Source organism: Mangifera indica, chromosome 8, assembly GCF_011075055.1.
Source record: "Mangifera indica cultivar Alphonso chromosome 8, CATAS_Mindica_2.1, whole genome shotgun sequence".
Classification (NCBI taxonomy): domain Eukaryota; kingdom Viridiplantae; phylum Streptophyta; class Magnoliopsida; order Sapindales; family Anacardiaceae; genus Mangifera; species Mangifera indica.
In genome coordinates, this window is record NC_058144.1 from 15337075 (window position 1) to 15361399 (window position 24325).

The 24325-nt window shown below is 32.9% G+C and overlaps 2 protein-coding genes across 4 annotated transcripts; one reads left to right on the plus strand and one right to left on the minus strand.

Annotated features, from left to right (window-relative positions):
• The first annotated feature begins 3059 nt into the window (after positions 1–3059).
• Positions 3060–4073, plus strand: LOC123223617 (PRA1 family protein F3-like). Its single transcript, XM_044646868.1, has one exon. It carries the CDS (start codon positions 3280–3282, stop codon positions 3862–3864), a length of 585 nt encoding a protein of 194 aa, XP_044502803.1. The 5' UTR covers positions 3060–3279; the 3' UTR covers positions 3865–4073.
• Positions 4074–6044: 1971 nt separating this feature from the next.
• Positions 6045–11802, minus strand: LOC123223615 (E3 ubiquitin protein ligase DRIP2-like). 3 transcript variants are annotated; one of them, XM_044646864.1, is made up of 9 exons: positions 11606–11802; positions 11236–11391; positions 10527–10626; positions 10079–10153; positions 9556–9889; positions 8997–9442; positions 8845–8895; positions 7078–7150; positions 6045–6508 (listed from the first exon to the last, which is right to left on the minus strand). In XM_044646864.1, exons 2-9 carry the CDS (start codon positions 11351–11353, stop codon positions 6329–6331), a joined length of 1377 nt encoding a protein of 458 aa, XP_044502799.1. In that variant the 5' UTR covers positions 11354–11391; positions 11606–11802; the 3' UTR covers positions 6045–6328. The 3 variants fall into 3 exon arrangements, with proteins under 3 accessions (XP_044502799.1, XP_044502798.1, XP_044502800.1); XM_044646863.1 differs by having other exon boundaries at positions 10070–10153; XM_044646865.1 differs by lacking the exon at positions 10079–10153 and having other exon boundaries at positions 11606–11801.
• Between the last annotated feature and the right edge of the window lie 12523 nt (positions 11803–24325).

A 24325-nucleotide genomic window follows, 5' to 3' on the forward strand; every position in this document is an offset into this window, starting at 1 on the left:
GAAATGCATTTTGTAAAGATTAGAAAAAGGCAATCTACTCGTTTTCCAAAGGCCAAAGGACTTATTCTTACACAAGTTTTGATTCATTTTAAAACTCACCCCCGTAAAATTTGAAAAACTCAAAATTTCATTTATGAGTCAATTGTATTTTGAATTTTCTGGTAGAGATAAGAGCAAAATCTTTATTTTACTAATAATATTAAAAATATAAATTCATTATTTTTCCTATCTAAATTTTAAAAACTAACAATTTTATTCATACTTAAAGTTTTTATAACTTTGAAAACTCATATTTTCTCCTTCAAACTTAAGGTTTTTTTTTCTCCCATTCGGCCACCATCTTCAGCGCTAACGACCTCCTCTCTTTTCCCTAAACCATTGGTCAATGTACGAGAAAAGATTTAGAGACACTGACAATTGGAGATCTCTTCTCCAACAAAAGGATCTCAAGATCTCTTCATTGGAGACGAAGAGATTGATTCTGATGAAGAGAGAAAGAGATCTGGATCTCTTCGTCTCTGACGAGATCTCCAATCGCTAGTGTCTCCAAATCTCTTCTCATACATTGACCAAAGGTTTATGGTGGAGAAGAAAGATTGTTGACACTAGAGATGGTGGCAGAAGGGTGAAGAAAAAAACCCAAGGTTTGAAGAGGAAAATATGGTTTTTTAAAGTTAGAAGACTATTGTACCTTAATGTTTTGATGATGATAAAAATATAAGTTTAATTTGTTAATATATCAAAAAAATGTATAAAAGCATTATAAGATGGATAAAATGTGAAATTTACAGATAAATCTAAAGTAAGAAAACATGATCGTACTTCTCTCCTGATTAAACCGTGCTTTAACCGTTTAATGTTTTGAAAATAAAAATTACTTGAAAAGAATAAAAGTCCAATCATGATGTTTTAATAGTGTTCCAAACATGACATCAGAGGGCACGTGTGAATTGTCAAGCCTTGCCATGTGTAAAAATGTCCAGTCTGTCACTCAAATATCCTGTCCTCATGCCATGTGTCCAAGTCATAGGCTGCCCTTAAATGTCCAAGCCGTGACACTTTCTCCTCATGCATCGTTGTCACGTCTCTAAGCAAGTTTGTCTAAGATTTTGCATTACTGTCATGTGTCCAAGCATGTGTGTATAAGCCATGCATTCCTGCCATGTGTCCAAGTCGCGCATTATTGTCTAAGCCCTTAAATGTCTCAGCTGTGACACTTAAAAAGTATCCCAGTCGTGACACTTTCCTCTCCAGCCATGCCATGACACGTGTCCAAGCCACATGTTTTACTGTTGCTCTCCAGCTCGTCATGTGTCTAGCTATGATTGGTTGCTGCCTTAAGAACTTGTCACAACCATGCCAAATGTGTTCCAGCCGTAACACTAAAAATTGTCCCAGTCGTGACATAAAATGCCAGTCTAGGTGTGGCACATCTAAATTTGTCCCTACCATGCAGTTTCCAAAAAACTCCCAACCATGACACGTAATTAAGTCAAATTGTGACACGTGTAAAATCCTCTCGACCATGCAATTTTTCAAAACCATTCAGTTGTGTCGCACTCTAGTCCAGTCTACACCTCTTTATTTTGTGTAAAATCAAACCTGTACTTTAGTTGTATGCAAGTTGACATATGCTTGTTTAAGCTTTTGGATTTTTTATACTAAACATAGAAACGAAGCAAGTTGCTCGTGACATAGATCTGCAGCCCGTGCTAAGTGCATTTTACACTATCCGTTGCAACTTTGATCGAGGCCTTCTTCATCGAATTTTTTAGTTGGTTTTCGATGACAATTCAATCCCAATGAAAAGTAACCTAGCTCAATAAATTGAGATTCGATTGAAGAACAAAAGGTTTGACATTTTTTTTGCACATGAAAAAGGAAAGAAAAAAAACTAGAAGATTTTGTTTCTCTGTAACTCTCACCAAGCTTTTATTTTATTCATTGAAAGTCCCAGTGCAATCAGCTTGTATTTATGCCTTATAGAGACATTCAATACATTTACCTCTTTGTAATCAAACATTTTTGGCACAATATCGAATATATTATATATAGAAAATTTTTAAGAGATACTAGAACTCTAAGACAGTTTGTTTAGAAAAGTAGACGTAAGAGAGTTGTAAGAGAAAATTTTGAACCACTCTAAAATTGAACTTTTCTAAAACTCAACTCTTTAACTCTTGTTGTTTGTTTGTTGATTCGCTTAAGTTGTTTTGCATTGATTACTTTGTTATTATTATTTATTGCTGCAGTGTTCTGTAGAGTTTTACTCAAATATTTATTGCTACTTTGCTATTTATTATTGCTCTGCATAATTTTAGTTGCTCAAAAAAAATTTCTTTTTGGAACCTATTCACCTCCCCCCTCCTTTATGTTCAAATTAGCTATTACAAAAGTAGGGATGAAATTGTTACTTTTTAAAAATTAAGGAGAAAAATATAAAAATTTTATATGTTTATAATATTTTTAGTAAAATGATAATTTTATTTTTGTTTCTAATAAAAATTTTTAATGATAATTAACTTATAAATAAGACTCTGAAAACGTATCAAAATTTAGATAAAAAATAGCCCTTTGGTCTTTTCCAAATTGTTGCTAGAGATTAGGTTAAGATATTGTTTGGATTTAGATTTCTACAATTTTTTGCAATTAAAAGAATTGATAGAATTAACCTAAACTTTGAAACATAACTTTTGCAATATATATATATATATATATATATATATATATATATATATATATATATATATAATAAATATAAATTTATATATAAATAATGATATTTTATGGTATAATTAAATATTATTAAATTAATAATAAAATATTATTCAATCATATAATAATATTATTTTTATTTATATATAAATTTTATTTGTTTATAAATTTATATTTATTATATTGTTTTAAAGTTTATTGACACAATCAAGTTAATTTGGCAAATACTATAATTAAATTCAAACTGAAGTAACTAAATAACTTTCATACTTGTGTTTGGTTTGATTTAAAATTCAAATTTATTTTTCACATGTAAACTTATTTCAAATGAATCGAATCAAACTAAGTAGACTTCCAATATCAAATCAGATTGGTTCGGACACAGCCCTATTTTTGGCAATGCCCCTTCAGCAACTATCAGAGCAAATCCTCACAGCTTTACAGCTTTCAGTCTCAGTCACATTTCCCAGTTCACACTCTCCCATGACTTCTAACATTCAATCTTCTTCTTCTTCTTCAAATTAGGGTTTCTAATTCCTCCAATTCTTCCATTCTTCTCTTGAAATGACCACCCAATCCCCACCTCACTACGGTTCCCTCCCTTCCACCTCCTCCCCACCCTCCTCCACCGCCGCCTTCCTCGCACGCGCTCGAGCCACCACCCGCCGCCCATGGCCGCAATTCTTGGAACTCCACTCCCTCAGCCGCCCCTACTCCGTCGGCGAAGCCACCATCCGCCTCAAACGAAACCTTTCCTACTTCCGTGTTAATTACACCATGGTTGTTCTCGTAATTCTCTTCGTCAGTCTCTTATGGCACCCCATTTCGATGATCATCTTTTTAATCGTCTTCGTTGCGTGGTTTTTTCTTTACTTCTCCCGGGATGAGCCGTTGGTCATTTTCAACCGTCAGGTGGACGATCGCCTGGTGCTGGGAGTTCTTTCTGTGGTGACCATTTTGTCCTTGGTTTTCACGCACGTGTGGTTGAATGTTTTGGTTTCGCTCTTGATTGGGGCGTTTCTGGTGTGTCTACACGCGGCATTTCGAGGGATTGACGATTTGTATTACGATGAAGGTGACGGTGCTGATAATGGTTTGTTTTCTGTCGTGGGGAGCCCCCCCATCAGAGTTGGCTACAGCCGTGTTTAGTTCATTTTGATCAATTCGAGGTGGTTGGTTAGAGCTTTTTTTTTTTTCTTTTCTAAATTCTTTTTTGAAGTTCTATTTATTTGGTTACATTAAATTTTTGGTTGTAAATGTTTATGTAGGTTTCTCTTTATAAATGAAAAATTGAATAATTAGATGTCATAGTGATTCAAGTGAGGCAATTCACTTTTAATGTGAATTTTTATTTTTGATGCAAGTGTGTCCCTTATTGTGTTTGTATATTGATTTGTCCATTTTAGGATCAAGAATATTTTCAGCAGAAATTTTGATATGCCTGAGTCAATCCTGTATTAGTTGAATTATGCTTTCTTTTTGTTGATTCCATTTAAGTTATATTTTTGCTATCAGTAGAGTTAAACTATGTTGATGTTACCAAACCTTTTGCTATTGTGGAATATGGCTATGGCTGCTAACTGAAAGTTAGGCTTGGATTCACCTGTATAGGTTGGATAATGAGATTTTCCGAATGTTCCCAATGTCATTTGTTAGGACATTTCATGTGGAGTGAGCATAAGAAAAACTTTTCTCTAGTGTAATTTAGCAAATGAATAAGCTTTTGTGAAAGAAAAGTGTGATTGAAAATGCAAGAATTATTGGTGTCACAGTGAAATGCTATGGCCAGTGCCCTAAGTCCTTTTAGAAGATTTAACACTTAAAAGCTGATAAATGCATTGATCCCTTCTAGGATACTTTTTTGTTGGTGTCATGCTTTGTTGGGTGTGTAATTGTGGGATCCCGTAAGGTCCTTAAAAGGGAATAATGAAGGTTGGCAACTAGCTTCTGAATGTTGATGACTATGCGCTGTTCTCATATAATACCCAGTTGTTCATGCTTATAGTTCAAGTGACCACATTTTATGTTTTATTTCACAAATATGCTTTGCATACTTAAAATCAAAATTAAGCTGTTGTGTATGTTACTGGATATGTTTCTGTGATGTACGTAAATGGCATCTTAGTAAAATGTCTGCTGGGAAAAATATATTATTACAGCATAGCGGTGAGAGATTTCTTATTAATAATCATAGATCATTGGCACTTTGTAGCCAAATTTCCATGCAGCTGGAATTCTGATTGATCTTCATTTTTATTGTGCAACAATGAACTGGATATGTATTCTACGATAATCTGGGATAAGCATGACTGAATTGTTGGGCATGACTTAGTCTGGCATGTGCTTCACATCTTGTCATATTACTGAAATTACATTTGTTGGCAATTTCAGCTTCACAACTTTCTTGGGTTTCTTAATTGAATGAATTGATGGACAAGCTATTTAGCTATCTTCATCATCTTTCTTATATTCTGGACATTCAATCTATCTCCAGTGAAAATAGGTTTGACCAATAGTGATGTTGTGATTTCCCGATGTAATCGATAAAGCATCAACTCTCACATCATGGGAAGGCAGGCAAATGTTGTGCAAGAAAATAGCAAAGGAAATATAATTCAGCCATATTCTGGTAACATTTTGTTGATAGGATGGTTGAGAAAAGGGTGGGTCGTTGCTATGTAGTGCTCATTAACAAGGGAGAAGGACAGGAAAAACCTTTTTTGATCATTTTGACAATTATAATCCCGGTAATATTTTGTGTACTAAGGATGAATATTAACGGGATAGTAACGTGCTGACATGCCAACAGAAGAGTAGTGTTATTGGTATATTCTAGGCTGTTACCTTAGAATTTTGCAGATTGGAGAGGTGTAATCTATCTTGTCCGTAAGAGTAATATTATATGTATTTATTTTTAAATACATATGATATATTATCATATAATAAAATATTATTTTATTTTTAATTTAAAATTATTTAATCATTTATATACCATAATTCTTTTCTTCTCTCTTTCTTTTTTTCTTTTCTTTTTAATTATTGTTCCAAAAGTTATGTGAATAAGATGAGTGGATAAATTATTTAAGACTTCTTCAAGTTTGATGCCTGAAGCATATAAATACTGCAAGATTTTGTAAAATCACTCTCATATATATTCACCTCAGCGTAATGGTGAATATATTTTGGTGATGGATTGCCCTGAAATCGCAGTTTAATAATGGGAAGTGAGTTAACTTTAATTCAAAACCGTCAAACTACATAATGATACATCATATGTGTACTTAAATATCAATTACATAATAATACATTATATGTATACTCAAATTGTATATAAAAAGTATGTACGTATGTGCATCATTTACCCCTAAACTTGTCCCGAAAACAATTCATTAATTAAGGAGATAAAAAAATCCATGAAAACAAAAGACTGTCGGAATTATATCGCTAAGAAGCAAGAGGCTCTTTTCAGTAGACATATGTTCACCTTCATTGTTGCAGCTTGTAAGTGACTGCAATACAATTATTGTAAGGAACAATTCCTGGTAATATAAATGATAAATGCAAATAATAATATAAGATCATAAAGATGTACTGGCCACAATGAAATTAGGCCTTAATGGAAGCCACTGTGGACCTTTCGAGCATATGTGAGTACCATTACAAAATCTTTCGCAGAGGAACCTATTTTTGCTGCTACTTTTTCTGGTGTTGATGCTGTTTGCAGCCACAAATCAACTAAATTATACAGTTCCAAAGTGGGGATCAATGATTGTCCCATGCATTTGATTTCAACCTGCAAAAAATATTGAGCAACTTGCACTGAATTTTAACTCAAACATTCGCTTTCATTTCAGTAACATTCATAAGCAAAAAACCAAGTGCAGCAAAATTCACTTCTTGATTGTTTCTGAATTTACGCTTTACCAGAATGTCCCAACTCATTGCTACAGTTCTCTGATGCTTTATCCATACAGAACGGGAGTGGATATTATCCATTTCAAATATGAATTAATTAACATAAGTAATACTGACTCATATCAGTATTGACTAGAAAATATATAAATTCAAACTTTGACAAGTAAAGAAAAATTGAAAGGCTAAATGAACACCCCTCCCCTCTCCCCTCCCCCGCGCCCACACCCCAACCTCCCCCCCCCCCCCCCCACCCCTTGAAAATGATTTAGTTTCAATGAAAAAAACATATAGAGGATGAACCTTTGACATGAAAAAAATGCTTTCAAGACTTAGTTATATGCACATGAGATCAAGACATCTTTGGCAATGTCCAAGTTCGAATGGAGCTGAAGGCTGAAGAAAACATTGGAATCCTTTTACTGAGAAGTCATGGACAGATTCACTCACCTCAGATTCATTAATGAGATTTAGTTTCTTCATCAAGTACTTCTGGATAAAAGAAACTGGTACTTTTCCATCCCTGCCACAGAAAAAAAAATGATACATAAATGTTTCCTAAAATAAAATGTTTTAGTATCAGAAATTTATGATCTGACTCAAATCTTGTTGCAAAAATGGCTGCCATCTCACACGGCCAACCAGAAATATGACTTTCAGTGCAGGACTCATTAATACAATAGTGAAATAATCCACTGTATGACTTATCTAAGTTGAAAGGCTCAGATGATTCAGCTAGTGATAATAGACATAATTGAAAGACCAACGAAGTCAAATTGAGGGCTTTATGTTAAATGAAGAAAAATGTTGGGGTTATAGATTTTGGATTGTTACATTCATACAAGACATGCACTAAACCATCTCAATATACAGCAGAGTGGCATAGTAATATGGGAGATGATTTGACAATATTATACTTCTTTCAGCAATGAAATTAAGATGATCAATAGCTGCTAAGTGACTTCAGTGAAACCATGCTCATCAAACAGGATTTGTGATCAGACTCTGAAAAACTACTACTAGCATCTCATCTCCAGTTGGCCATTACTTTGGCAACTTCTAAAAAAGCAATTACAAACCACCAAACCACAGTGATTTCAACTGAAAAAAATTGTCATATAACAACCTAAAAAGTTGTGGCTTCACAGTGTCAAGTACTGTAAAGAAGGCTTCTCTTCAAACTTGGACTGGAATTACGGAGTTCCTGCCACTACTGCAGGAGACATACATGACTATTTGATAGGATTCATAAGATAAGCCCATCAATAGTCCTACTTGTTCTGGAATAAGAAATGTACTTACTGAATGATCCAAATTTATAAAACAAATTATTAGATATGTGTATGGTTGATTGCAGGCTACCTTTGAAAATTAAATGCTTCAAGTTCATCTCATCCCAGCCAAACCCATCTCATTGCAAACTAAAGACGAAAGGCAGTAATGCAACTTTCAATAGTTGACTCTCTTATCTCAAACACATTGAGCCTTTTCCTTGTTCCCAAAGCTCTAAACTAAACAATATCAAGGATATGGTCTAATTGTCTCTAAATTTCAACCACAGGCATTTGCTAACCTGCTAATAATTATCCAAATTTTGTGCAGTTACTAGTGGCCGATCAAATACCCAAATCATATCAAATAAAGTTCTGCTTTATTTAACTTTGTATGTGTTGATCATGAAATACTCCAAAATCACTCTGTTAGACCATCGATCCTGCTCCACTTTTGCAGGAAACCTATAAGTCAATCCTTTCCTCTTGGATATCTGAATTTTGACAATGCAGACGCACATTGGAGCATGAACATAGCAATAAATGTCTTGTAAAAAAAGTCACGTTCTGATCCTTTGGTTGTTGATTTTCCCCAGTTAAGTTTAGTTACAGTTATTTACTTTGTTTAGCTATAATCCTGGTAATAAAAAATGTAGGGGAGTAGCTAATACCTTTCCATGCATGATATGTCCACAATATTTTATGTTTAGAAAGGGGAAGAACCACTTAGCTAAACATGATGAAATTCAAGAGCATTCAGAACAGAAAAATGCATATGCCTAAGAAAAAATTACATCCAACTCATGCTTAATTTTTTTAGTTAAACATGTATTCTTAAGATTGAAAATAAAGGGGATGAACTTGAACTGATAAGAATTCTTTAATTCAGCAAGCATAATGCATGGCACCTATAAGCATGCAATGAAGTGAAAAGAAACTAACTCACCTTATTCTTAAATAACTAGCTGGAATTTGTGGCAAGGGCAGGCCTCCTCCCCTGAAAGGATTAACATTAAGTCGGTAATGTGAATAGTTGCCGAAGATATTAACTATATTTAATATCAAATTTTCAAGTTTTAAAGTTAAATTGATCCTCACTGGACTTCAGAAGCTACTAGAGAGAACCAAATTGGACCACTTCTTCTCTCATACTTTGCACCATTGGCTTCCAACACAGATTGGGGTGAAATATTTGAATCCCCAAAAGCAACTGCTGTTTTTCGACGGATTCTTCGCAACTTTTTAGGATTTCCAGTTTCTGAGGAGGTAGGATCAGTGCTATTTGTTTTATCCTCAATTTTTGATTTCAGTTTGTCTTCCTTATTTTTGGTTTTATGCCCTTGAATTTCTTTGTCATGAACATCTGCAGATTCTAATTTAGCATCGGATCCTTGTGAATTACACTTGAATGACCTGGTTCTACTTGCAACTTCCACCAAAAAGTTTAAAGGTTTCCAGAGATCAGATTTTGCGTCACATTGTTCAGCATCGTATTCTGTTTCTTTATCAGGTACGGATTGGCCAGGATGAGCAGAGGAAGAACTCTGAATCAATTAAATTTGTAAGCATAAAAAATATTACTAAGTTGAAAAAAATCTCACAATTAGAAAACCATATTGCAGAATGTAAGACCAAATATACATATTGTGCTCTTTACCTGTCTTCCATTCTGAGATAGCTTATTAAGAGTTTCAGGCGAGCTTGACCAATCCTGATTATCCTCCATGGAATCTTCCTCCTTTTTAAAGGGTTTCTCCATGGAAATACTTGAACCCCGTAAAGCAGCAGCCTTTCTTGCAACAGTATTTGTTCTTCTCCTGGTCATAGTAGTCTGTGCTGATACTCTGGGTGCACTGACAACCAATGATGAGAGTGACCTTTCCTTTCTTCTAACTGGTAAAGAAACTGAGGGCACAGCTTCAGGTGTGCTGACTTTTCTTCTTTTGAGAGGAAAGATCTTGGCCCTCACATCTTGCAAACTATGGTCTTGCCTGTTTATGAAAACAATAGATGTACATCAATGCACAAGGGAATCTCAGAAGTTAATAACTATAGCTTTAATCAAATGAAAGTTTAGTCTACAAAATCGAGGTGTATGCATGCTAAATAAACATTATTATTGTTTCATTTGAAAGGTATATAGATATAAGAATTTCTAGAGGGCCAATGACCATAGGTACTTTATGGCAATGTGCATCTCAGTGTCGTGCAGCTTAATAATCCCTCCCCCAACCATTGGCACACAAAAGCACATGCTGAAACACATCCAGAGGGCATGTAAGAGAGAAATTCAACATCATCAACTGTATAATTAAACTAATGCAAATGAATAAAGCAGAGGACATCGTTGTGTTTACACATACATATGAATAGATCTCTGCCACCATTCCAACAAGATAATGACTCAGTTAAAATCCAACAATTGCTATTTCTCTTCACTCAGAAATCAGTAAAACAACACCAATCAAAATTTCAGAACAGCTGATCAAATCAAAGAGAAAAATTCCTTTCAAAAGTCAGCGACACTCGTGCTATACATGAAACAAATGACCTCCATGAAAAAAAAAAAGTCCATTGTGAGAGAATATCAAAGAAGCAAAACCTATTGGGTCGGCAGAAGGATCTTACCTCAATTTTTCAGAAGGAACAGCACCCAAAGGGATTTCGCATACTGGACAGCATTCCATCTCCTCATCCACAAATTTCTTATTTATGCACTTTCTGCAAACTGCAAAAAGAGTTCTAAAAATTAAATTTTTCAGCAAATCTCAATTAACTCAATACCTCAAGGAGAACTCAGAAAAAATTATGCATGTCAAATATACAGCAGATATCCATACAAAAGAAAAAATGTCAAAATTATGTAACATGAAACACAGACTCGAGAACTCAAACACACATCATCTAGACTATCGAAAGTTTGGCTGCATTCACGACTCGTTCAATTAAAGTTCAAAGCTCGCCATAGCTGTTGCTTCGTTTACATCCATGACCAAATGGGCAAAATCATGGTGAGCCATATATCCAAAATCACAAAGTAATATGTAAAAATAAGACAACTCTCCAATTTTGGATACTTTTTTTCCCAAAGGTGAGATTGTTTCAGTGTCAACTAGCATTAGAATTTTCTTTGAAAGACCAAACAGATGAAACGAAACCCAGATTAGAAGAAACTCAAAAGAAGCCGAACCCAGATCGTAAAAGATGCAAAGCGGAGAGAAAACGAAGAAAGAGAAGAAAAAATTAGAGAATTCGAAAGCCGAAAATTACAATCAGAAAACGGATAGTTAAGAAACAGAAACAAATTAAAAAGAAGCAGATTTCGAATGAGACTTACAGGAATGAAGGCACTCGGTGATGGTGGTGGCATCTCTGAGAAGCTTATTACACAAAGGACAAGTCATGCATGCTACAATTGTTTCTCGCTTCACTTTCACCACCAGATTGTTCGCCATTTCTCTCAACACAACAACACACGTGTCCACACCACTTCCTGCATGTTCATCAAAATCCCCCACGTTACAAAAATAGCACACATGAAACTTACGAATCACAAGATTTACGTTCACATTATCACACACCCACCCAACCAACACATCAAACTCAAAACGAAACTAACAAGATACCCAGAAGAGAAAAACGAAGAAAGAAATAATAATAAAATTGCGGCGACAACCCATGAAGAAGATTGATTTTAAGAGAGAGACCTGATGTTTGAGTAGTGATGATCTGGAAAGAAGAAATAAAAGAAGAGAAGTTTGGGAGATTAATAAGAAGAGATTGGTGGGAATTGAAGAGAAAAGAGAGCTGAAAGGAGGATCTGAATTGAGAGAGAGAGGCTTGGCTTGGTTCGTTCGAAAGAGAAAAGCATGAAGCGAGAGAATTTCATTGTTTTTTAAATGTGATATATAATAATGATAATAAATATAAGGGAAATTAGTAAATATTAATCCATTTTTCAATATTAATAATAATGGTAAGTAGACATAAATAATAATTAAAGACAAGTTCAACAGGTAAATAGAGTGGAGGTGAGGACTGAGGATATAATGCGCGGCTGATGCGCTGCGATTAAGGTGCGCGCAAGTTGACACGTTTTTAGGGGATCAGTACTAACGTTATAATAGGCCAAAGGACTATTTCCTACCCAAGTTATGCGTTTTCTGTGAATTTTCATCGTTAACTTTAAAAAACCTATTTACCTATCTATAAACTATTAAAAAAATATCAGATTAATAGATTAAAAGATAAAATCATTATTTTATTTGTATATTAAAAATAAACTTAAATTTAATTTATTTTTTACTCCCAAACCCTAACAACTAACAATTTTTCTCTAACCTATGTTTTCAAAAATAACATTTTCCCCCCTAAGGTTTCTAAACTTTTAGATTGAATTTTTCGATAACTATCAACGATTTCTAGGCGACGTCTCTTCCTTTTTGGTGTCTCCTCTTTTCGATTGTGCAACATCTTCCCTGCCTAGGTATCATCGTCAACGAAGATGATACGTTTTCGTCGAGACAAAAACGAATCGTTTTCGTTCAGAGATGAAGAGGATTTGTCATTTCTGAATATTTTTAAAGAAAGTCATTCCTGCTTTTGCCCCATCCTTACTGCAGTGATGATGAGCAAAACCTCTCCTTACACCTAGGTAAATAACTCTTACCAATCCCCCCGCCCTATTCTTCTTCACACTCTTAGCACCAACATCACTATTGATTATTCTTTTTATTTTTGGGATTTCGTGGCTTGGCATTGACAATATCGTGGATAACACGTGTAGGTAGATGGTTTTGCAGCTTGAGGTTGCCATCCTTGCCACATACCATTCATGGGATAAAGAGCTGCTTATGGCCCATTGAATTCGTCCCTAACGTTTTCATTTTTATTAATTTTGTGTTGGTATCATGGGAGAGTGGTTTGTGCGAGTTTAGACTTTAGAGGAACTAATGACATGTTCAACTGAAGTGAAGAAGAAGTGCAAGTGATGTAAGGGAGGGTTTTAATTAAGAGGAATGACAGGCAAATGTGGTTGTTGCTATTGAAGCAATTATTGGCTTTGTTGTTGAGTTTTATTTTGTTTGAGATGAAGGTGAATTAAAGGAAATGTGGTTCTCGCTTGTGAAGATTTTTAGTCTCTCCTCTCACTTATTTGGGAGAATCTCTATTTTCTATAAAGTAGTACAGAAGCCTGGTTGAGAGGAAACAATTTTAATATTTAATTTGGTGTTTTATTTTGGTATTGAGTAATTGAAATGATACTTCTAACACTAATATTTCATGCATACACAATTAGTGACTAATAAGTACAAATAAACAAACAAGTTAACATATAATTAGATGATTTTATATTAGAGATTACATAAAATTGGAAGTACGATGTACGAGTATGTATCATTGATGAACGACTGTATATGGCATTTATAAATATTCACCTGATTTTCACAATCACCGTTCATATACTCACATGCACTCCCATGCATAAAATAACCCCACCTATGCATCACATTCTAGTAGATTATGGTGGATGTTTCTAACCTCCTATTAATTTGTACTTCGTGTGGATACTAGGGTGCGATCTTATCTTTGGATCGAGAGTGACTTTGATGTCTTTTAGTGACTGTGAAAGATGAATAAGTCTCCAAATATAGGGATAAAATTCTAAAAACCTATGGATGTTTGAATATATGTTGTGAATCAATGTCCTACGAGTGAAATCCTAAGCAAGGGTTTTATGGTATGCGTTTGTTTGTAAAATTTTTAAATGATGATTTTGTTGCCTACAAAGGTGTAAAACTTCACAGATGATGGGTGAAAATTTGGCTTTTCAAAACTAAAAGGGTGATAATTTTTCATTTCAACGAACTTTAGATGGGATATAGTCTTTTGGCTGCTAAAAATATTAGGATTTATCATTCTTAAATTTAATAAGTATTTGGTTTATTAATTGAGATGACTATATTTTGAGAGACATATATGAAAATAACTAACTCCTTAAGAATTAAACATTTGTATAACCAACAAATTATAGCTTGATAAAAATACGCCTATACACACACACACACACACATATATTGAAGTTTAGCAAAAATAATTGATCCATGTTTTCAGCTTCTCGTGCTATGAACTTTTTAAAATAAAAAATTTAATCAATCTATGGTGAAAAATTGAGTCCTACTTTTCTTTCACAAAAGATTGACCAAATTTTCAAAAATTTAGTTACACTTGGCTTTTCATTGATAATTAAGTCAATTCATCAGAAATAGACGACACCACCAATCGTCTTTGCCTTTCTCACTTTTGCCACTTTTGACTTTTCTTTCAAGGTGGCAAGAAGTTGTTGCCTTTTTTCGAAAAGTTTGTTGATAGATGAATAAAATGTTTAGGTCGTGACATAATGAATTGACAATTCCTCACAACCATTTCAGCTCCTCCACGAACCACTGCATTATTAGTAGTGCAAATGATACCATTTTTCTGTTCCCAGTTTACGCTAGACCTACAAAGTTCTACTTCTCCCATAGTTTCTTTGTACCATTTATGCATCATTTCCCTTCCTTCTCACCATAAAGTTGTCCTTGGGTTCTAGTAAGCCTTAACTGTTACTACTTCGTGTGGATACAAAGAGTAGGCTTACACTTGGTTCTGAAAGTAAGACTTTGCAACCTCTCACTATCAAAGAAAAACGAAGGAGTCGCCAACACAAGTATATTGAATAAACACCTTATATTTGTTTTTCATGTTTGTGAATTAATCACACTATAAGAATGATACAAAAGGGGGTTTTACATAGTGTTTGTGTTATCAATTAAAATTTTAATTTTTTATTTTGCTATTAAAGACCACAAAATCCATACACGTAAGTGCCTCTTCATGCATGTATGCCTGTGAGATGTTGGGAGTGACTATACATGCTAAATTAATATGTATGCCCATGACTTCATAGGGTGATTGTACATCTATTACACCATGTACACCTATACATTACCAAGCATACAATCGTACATAAAAGAAAAGGTAAGCCAATGACTTGGTATGGTACAAGTCATACAAAAATAAGAATTTGATTGATTTTTATTATGATTTAAGGACCACTGAGATGTCTAGACGTGTTCGAGAGGTAGGGACATGAGTGGATACCTAGATATGATTAAGAAACCTAGATAGAGATAGAATGGAGTAAGATTGATGTCTAAGAGAGCTCCGAGTGATTAGGTATTGATAGGGATTTAATTATCTCCAAAGAATTGAGATGGGTCAATACCTACAAGATATAGAATGTGAGATTATCAACTGACCTGAGGGAGTACTTGTGACCTAGGCATACTTGTAGATAGTGGTATAGTCCATTGATTAGTGTCTTTAGATAGCAAGAGAAATTATCATGACAACGTGCTTGTCGATTGGTTAGGACTTACCATGACCTAGAGAGTTTGATGATTAGGGTTGAAAGATTGATATGCTAGGAGAACAAGTTTGTTGATTAGTAAAAAGATGGGATAATCAAGACTAGAGAACCTTAGAGATTGGTCATTAGAGTGGGTTCGAATATTCCCTTTATTCATTTGAGATTTGACAACCTTAGATTAGAATATAGATAACCTGGGTTAGAGAAGGAAAATGATAGATTTGATTGATAGGATGTAGCTTGTATAATAGACCATTCCTATTTATTGAGTGTTTTTTTACTCATTCCTTTCATTTTTATTTTATAGGTGACATACATAGAAGTGATGATGGCAAGACGGTTGGTTAGTGATGGAATGACATGTGGCTGGTGGACTCATAGGGTTTCATGTTATGATTTTGATTTATGACTTGATTTAAGAGATTAAGGATTCCATTTAGTAAATATTTGATTTATCATTGGATATGATTTTTAATGCTTGGGATTTGATTAATTATTTAGACTTGTTGGATATTATATGATTAATAATATTCGATGTTATTCAGATATCTGATTTTGTGTATGTTGACTTAGATTACTTGATGTACATTGAGATGGTTATACATGTGTGATATTAATTTAGTAGCAGTTTACCCTAAGCGATAAGATTTTTGGGATGAGGTGTTATAGTAAACTAACCCTTTATATAGTTAGACTCAAAATAATATTTGAGACTTCACACTATTAGCGTAGTAAGAGAAAAAAAAAAAAAACTAAACTTTGCAAAACTTTATTCAGCCCCAAAGTTATAAATCTTATATTTACCCCATACAATCATACATAAACCCCACTAACTTTGATATAGAAATTTAGCGTTCTAGTACAAACTTTAGTATGCATTCTAAACTTTTGGATAATTTTTAGCTATTTAATTTTTTGTAGATACAACTCTAAAACTTTAGTGAAAATTTTGAAATTTAGCATTTCTATTATTAAATCTTACACTTACCTCCCCAAATCGATGTTTAAGTTTTCTGTTATAAAGTTTAGAGTCAATGGTGAACTTCATGAAAATATTTAGCTTCTAAATTTTGAACATGTACCCTTGAAAACGCTACTAAAAACATCTTAAGCCCCCATAGTTTTAAAAATTACACTTACCCCTTAAATTAATGTTTTGCATTTCATGCTGAATGTTTAGTGTACACTAAGATTTTGGAAAATGCGTTGATCAAAATCCAATAATCTTGTTAATATTTCTTTTTTGTTTTTGTTTTTGGTAAGTAAGAAAGTATATTTCTAACAACACAACAATCCATCAAATTAATACATGAAAAATGTAAATATTGATCTTCTTGTATGGCATTGAGTTTGGGTTCACTGATGACCGACCTGACTCGATTGCATTAACTACCAATGGGTAGTTCGCTTGACAATTTGACTTTTATATATAATGTCCAAAACTACAATCCCTTTGGAAGTTCTAAAAGCTAGAGAGCAATATGTAAAGAAATTCTAAAAGCCTCCCAAATACCAAATATAGAAAATAGTCTCCCAAATTACAAAATCTAAGCAAAGTACATAAAAGTTAAATTATGTTGTGGAAATAATTAATATGCTATGGATTGTTTTTAATACGCGTCAAACAAAATTGAAATCCGAGTATGCATTTTATTTACTGTTCAATTTACTGAAATTTACAAAATTGGATTTGGCATGGCTTTCCAACATTGGTATTAGAGCTAGGTTGATGTGATGGTCATGCCAATAATCTTGTGTTTGTATAGTTTCTAGATTTTATGAACCATGAATTTTTTTTTGTTAAATTGCTTGAAAATTTGAATTTTGTGTTTGAATTATTTTAAGTTGAATTTCATGAAAATGATGATTAGAAACATGGTAGAATGAAGCTTGGATATATTTTACATGTTTTGAATTGAAAATTGTATAAAAACTACCCTAAATCATCGAAATCAGAGGCTAAAATCAATATCCATGTTGTGGTGTTCAAGTCGTCATTTTGCTAAATTCCAATGAAATTGACGTTAGTCATTGGTACAGGGATGACCATTAGTGAGAGAGCTTTAAAACCCTATAATTTCGTACCCAATCGATAGCTAGAAGATGGTGAATTGATGACAACTGAGAATTAGGGTTCCTTACACAATCGAGTTGAGACCCAATTGTCTAACTTGTTTGATCAATGAGTCAATCAAAACGACTCGAACCAGTCAATGTCTAACGGGTTGATTGAGTAGCATTAGCCTTGGTCAATATCGATCAACAACCAATCCCTATTGGTGTGTGGAAGAGTGTGAAGGCAAGTGAGACTTTTTTTCTTGATATTAGCAGTGTGTGAGAAATAGTTTTGGCGTGTGTGGTGTTGTTCTAGTATGTGAAGGTGAGTAAGGACATTACCCTGATATGTGAAGGTGCATGTGACATTATTTCGGTGCGTGCAAGTGCATTAGACTTTGTTTCTAGTGTATGAGAGCATATGAAACTCTCAAACCAATGTGTGATAGCTTATTGATGCTTGAATCAACATTTGAAAGAAATTCAATAGGTCTTACGACACATAGATATGTGTAATTCCTTATTCTGGCTCATGCAAAACTATAACAATGTTTCAAAACACATGCTTTGCAATCATGCAAATTTGATGACTAAAGACTATTACATGAAGTATAAGATGTGACCATTTGATTGTCTAATGGTATATGTTAGGCGACATATAAAATAAATTTTTAGACTTAAAAACAAGTTACATACTTTTAATTGGAAAAAAGATGATACATGGTACACTTATGTCTATGTCTAACCATTAGACTCCTATAATAAATATCTTGTTCGAGATAAAAGTAAGAAGAATTTTTAGGATATGTGGATGCATTACAACTTGTTCAAAAGCGACGCATAGTAATGAATGTAAGAAAATCCATTATTTTATCGTTTTTCCCAAATCAATGAAGTGTGGGATATGTGGCCTATCACAAACAATATAAGTACTTTATCATGGATAAAGTGACTCAAAAAATTATAAGGGATAATGACATAGTCCTAGTCATAGTAGTGATGTATTTGTTGTATCATATATTATAAATGTTAAATGTGAGAATTATAAGATTGATATGATTTAATGAAATTCTCATCTATAATTAATATTGACGCAATTGGATTGAATTTTAAAATATCAAATATTTGATCCATAGAAAATAATTAGGAACATAGTGAATTTTTGATTATATACCTTATGTGAGATATTTTAAATTTTGATGCATGATTATGACAATTGATATGTATTTAATTGTAATAGTTAATATTGTGTCTGATACATCTCTATAGTCTAATTAATCTTGACATCAAATAATATAATAGCTAATTTGAATAAGGGTGAGAAACTGAATAAAGACAATTATAGCAACTGACATTTAAAGATACATTACGTCCTCAAAGAGTAATAGGTCGTATGTGGTATCTTAATCAACCTCATGAATAATGGTCATAAGAGTATCGATAATACCCAACTGTACATTATATAATGATGGTTTTGAAAGAAAAGTTTGGTGGAACTGCAATCCCTAAACTGAGGTAGTTGACCATCAAATTTGACAAACATAAGAAGGTCTCTAACAAGTCAATGAAACATCATCTGAGGTACATGCCAAATATGATTATAGAGTTAAAGTCAACTAAGCAAAATCTAATAGATGAACAACATGTTCATGTAGTAATATGATCTCTTCTCAATAATTGGGAGTATATGAGAGTAAATATGACCCACAATGAAAAAATAAAGATTTTCTTTTGTTGATATTACTTGCCACATTTAGCTAGAATGAGTGCTTTGAGGCAGTTGGACTAGGTGCTCATGCATACGTTACAGAGTCGATGTTGGACCCTTAGGTGTTTTGGTGATAATAAAAACATATTTTAAAATTGTTGATGAGTCCATAAAATGTGTTAAAGTACTACAAATTGGACAAAATGTGAAAAATACAAGAATTGAATAAGAAATGATCAGTAGTCAAGGATGAAGGATTGATACAAGGCAAATTTTTAATCGATAACAACTCTTTCATCACTTATTCATAAGGTTAGTAATGCTTTTGGAATTTTGGAACAATTCCAATTGGGATGGAATGACCGATACTAATTTTGTATCATTTGTTTGGTGCCAATTGTATGCATGGAATGTAAAGAATGTTTAGTACAGGACTCGATCTCATCAAGTCAACATAGTCAACGTCAAAAGCCAAGCAAACAAAGTCAACATTTTTGTACAAATTGTTCATATAAGTGTCTAAACCATTTGTAATGAAAAAGTTATTTAGTATGAAGGTCACTTACTAAGTCGTTACACATCTCATTCATGGTTATGTATTTCCAAAAACTAAAAGATGAAATAGACGAATGATTGGTACATAAAAACATATCGATCAGAACTAGGTGGTGGAAGTATTTAAAGTCGACTATTGGGAATTTTGACTGAGGTGACCTTTAGCTAAAATTAGCGATATTGACTACTTTAGAGAGAAGTCTAGACTGTTCACCAGTAGTTTTTAGAAAAAAATATCTCTTTTAAATGTCAACAACTATAATGTCAATTCCAACGACACTATTGCGACCAAAGCCATATTTTTCCTATAAATTGAGCAAGTTTCAAGTGAAGAAGGGTCAGAAAAGCTCATTGTGCTAATCCTAAGCAAATTCTTCTCAATTCTCTTATATACATTCTCTCACTAAGCTCAAACTCCTATCTTAAGAGATTTTGTATTTCTATCCTTTAAGAGGCAATTATACACTCAAAAAATGTACTAAAAACCTTGTGGGTGAAATCTAGTGAAACTAAGTGTAAAGAATCTCAAATTGATAGTGAACTCTAAGATGATTTACTTGGAGAAGTGGACATAAGAGGCTTTCAAGAGAAAGCTCTGAACCACTCTAAACTGAGACTTTATAAACTCTATTATGTTATTTGAGCATTTAGTCATTGATTGATTATCTATTTTATTGTGTGCATTAATTTTTTTAAAGAACCTCCTCCAACATAAGAATATGAAAACTAAGTTGAGGTTTCTCAAGTTTCAACATGTAAAGATCTAAAACCTAATTTCAAACCCGAAAAGATGTAGAGATTAGATGATGATTTAGAAGGTACTATTCAAAGCCAACTTTCAAACATGATGAGCCTTACAAGTAAGGGATTTTAGGCACTTCATCTTAGCATGAAAGAGATTCATACAAGGCTTTATAGATAAGAAAAGAGGTTGAATGGTATATGTAGTATAGTTATTGCTATGGATGTTTATCACTCAATGTCTCTTCAACAACAAGAGGAAATCTACCAAAGGTAAAATTAGATTTTATAAAGTAGGACCAGATCATAGAAGAACAAATTCGTCTTCAACAAGAGCTTTGGGAATGGATGGAGAAATATCATTAATCTTGTTTTCATCACACTTCATCATTTTCCTTTTCATGACTAACATACTTGTAGTCAAATTTTGTCTAACTTTGATGGATGTTGTGCTTGGTTTAGCCTTTTTGTTTACATTTGTGGATATTAGATTTTAGTTTAAACTTTCATGAATGTTAAACCTTGATACCTTGAGTGTTGCATATATTTGATGGATATTTGTTGATATTTTGATGCTTTGATAATGAAAATTTTGATGACTTTTTAATGGATATTGTTTTTTTGATTGTTAACAAAAAGGGAGAGAATGAGGTAAAACAAAGGGAACTGAGTCAAAATTTTTTTGTTAAAAATTCATATTGGTAATTAAGTATAAAAGAAAGAGGAAGCTCATAAGCTTTTAGAAAGAGGGAGATACATATAGCTTCTTCAAAATTGATAAAGCATTTTTCAAATTTGACTTAGAAATAATTTTGATAAACTCTTTTATCTTAACTTAATTTTTGTCATCAATAAAAAAATGAGAGATTATTGAACACCTAGGTATTTTGATGATGATAAAAACGTAAGTTAAAAATGTTAACGAGTCCATAGAATGTGTTAAAGCATCATAAATTAGACAAATCATAAATTGGACAAAATGTGAAAATGAAGGAATTGAATGAGGAACTATTAGTAGTTAAGGATGAATGATCAATACAAGTCAAATTTTCAATCGATAAGCAAGTTGTTCATCGCTCGTTCGTAAGATTGTTAGCACTTCTAGACTTTTGGAATAATTCCAATTGGGTTGGAACAATTGGTACTAATTTTGCATCGTTCATTGCATACTTATTATATGCACGAAATGAAAAGAATGCTCAGTACAAGACTCATTCTTATCAAGTCAACATGGAAAAAGTCAAGCACAAGCAAACAAAGTCAACATTTTTGTACAGACCATTCATACATGCATCTAGATTATCCGTAATGAAAAATTTACTCAGTATGAAGGTTGCTTACTAAGTCGCTATGCATCTTATTCACAATTCTATATTTCTGGAAACTAAAAGATTAAAGGGATGAATGATTAGTATATAGAAGTGTATTGATTAGTATCAAGTGGTAGCAACAATTAAAGTTGATTGTTGGAAACACTTATTGAGGTTGACCTTAAGCCAAAATTGGTGGTATCAACCATTCTAGAGAGAAGTCTATAACATTCAAATGTCAATAATTATAATCTCAATTCCAACGGAACTATTGTGACTAAAGCCATATTTTTCCTATAAATTAAGCAAGTTTCAAGTGAAAAGGATAAAAAAAAGCTCATTTGTTAATCTTAAGCCAATTCTTCTCACTGCTCTTATATACATTCTCTTACTAAGCTTATACTCATATCCTTGAGAGATTTAGTGTACATAAATTGTATTTCTAGTTTTTGAGAAGCAATTATACACTCAAAAACTAAACTCAAAATCTTGTGGGTGAAATCTCTTATTAACTATTGCTTGTGGGCAAAATCCAGATGACACTAAATGTAAAGAATCTTAAATTGATAGTGAAACTCTAAGATGATTTGCTTTGAGAAGTGGACGTAGGAGGCTTGTAAGAGAAAACTTTGAACCACTCTAAACTGTACTATCTTATTTGAGCATCTAGACATTACTTAATTATATGCATTAGTTTTGTTAAAGATTTTATTTACCCTTATCTAGGTTCATTTTTCCATTTTACAAGGGTTTTTCAATCAAGCTGCAAAAGGTTCTCTAACTTCAAATGCAAGTGTTATAAGTCTAAGAAGGGGGAGGAGATTGTACAAGGCTCAAAGAACAAGAACAAACGATTAAAATAAAAGACAAGCAAACGTGTTGGAAAAAGTGATAAAATTAAGTTGACATGTTACAATTATAGCAATAATGGTCATTTTGCTTGTGAAGGCATGATCAAGAGTTATGAAACTTTTATTTGTAGTATTATACTATTAATTGAATCTCATCTTATATGGACTATAAATTCAGGAACTATAAACTATGCAACTTATGAAAGAGGAGCCTTCTTAGAATTTTGTCGAATTCTAAAGGAGATGTTATGGATTTATATTAGCAACAACAGAAGTATTGAAGTAAGGGGGATAGATACATGCAAATTAGTTTTGAGAGGTGGTCGAATCCTGTACCTATATGAAGTCCTATATGCTCTAGACATTCGACAAACTTTGGTCTTAGTTCTTATTCTACTTAAACTAGGATATAATTTGAATTTCTCTGGGAACTCTGTTAAAATGTATAATGGTATTGATTTCTCTGGGTTTGGTTAATTATTGAATGTTTTATGGTGTTGGACACCTTTTATTATGATAATGATAATGCTAGTTTTTCATTAGTTGCTACTTCCAATAGTATAATTTAGATGCAAATACATGTCATGCTACATTATGAAACTCTGGCTAAGATAGAATGAATAGATTGCCATGTGAAGGTTCATTAGGAACTTTCACATAACTTGAGCTATATACATGTGACTATTGCCTGGCTAGAAAAACTACTAGAAGAAATAGATTGTTTTAGACTTTATATAAATAAGTTAAGAATCAAATAGACAAAAGGATAAAAACCATTTGAAAAAGCTCTAAGAGTTAAACTTCCTTTGAAACTTATATACTCAGACATTTGTGATCTTATTAATGTAAAGTTAGATATGTTATCTCATATTTTATTACTTTTATAGATGAGTTTACTTGGTTTAGTTATATCTACTTGATCTTTTATATGTAAGAAGAAATAGATTGTTTTAGACTTTATATAAATAAGTTAAGAATCAAATAGACAAAAGGATAAAAACCTTAAAAATTGACTGAAGTCATGAGTATATGTCTGAAAAATTCAAGGAATTATGTAATGAGAAGGAATCATAAGGCTACTAACAATTCTAAGAACTCTGTAACTAAATCGTGTAGCGGAGAGGAGAAATCGAACTCCATTATAAATGGTTAGGTCAATAATGGCACAAGCAAATCTTCTAATGCATTTTTGTGGTGATATGGTATTAATTGTTGCTTATATACCTAAATGAGTGCCTTATAAATTAGTTACTTCCACTTCCAATGAGTTATGGATAGATAAAAAACCTAACTTAAATTAATTGCAACCATAGAAGTTAGTAGTGTTTATCTATGACTCTTCCCATAAATTTAAAAAACTAGGACCAAAAGGAAAGAAATGTATCTTTACAAGGTACTCTAAACTTTGAACATTATAAAAGGTATGAGTTTATTGAGAGGTTTCTACTAGAAGATTAACTGAAATTGTATCAAAAGATGTTATATTCATAGAGGATATTTTTTCTAATAGGGGTGATATTGATAAAGGTCTTTATTTGTATTAGATGAATACAAAAAAAAAAAAAAAAAAAGGCAATAGGTATATCTTATCGTTCATTAGTTGAGTCTTAAAAAGTAGTACCTTTACTTGTTCTAGATAGTGAAAGCAAATAAGATTGAGCTTCAATCAATTTTGGATAGTGAGAGTAATGATCTTCAATTTTTGCCTCATCCATCTCAACAAAGTGAGAGCAAATGAGATAGAGCTTCAACTTATTTTGTATAGTAGGAGCAATGATCCTCAATTGTGTAAGAAT

Excerpts from the sequence above, each read along its gene's own strand:
- LOC123223617 (XM_044646868.1), top strand. The coding sequence starts at position 3,280 with ATGACCACCCAATCCCCACCTCACTACGGTTCCCTCCCTTCCACCTCC.
- LOC123223615 (XM_044646863.1), bottom strand. The coding sequence starts at position 11,353 with ATGGCGAACAATCTGGTGGTGAAAGTGAAGCGAGAAACAATTGTAGCA. Across the intron at positions 10,627-11,235 it reads CACCGAGTGCCTTCATTCCT|TTTGCAGAAAGTGCATAAAT; the intron begins GTAAGTCTCATT and ends CTCTTTTTGCAG. Across the intron at positions 9,890-10,069 it reads ATTGCCATAAAGTACCTATG|GCAAGACCATAGTTTGCAAG; the intron begins GTCATTGGCCCT and ends TTTCATAAACAG.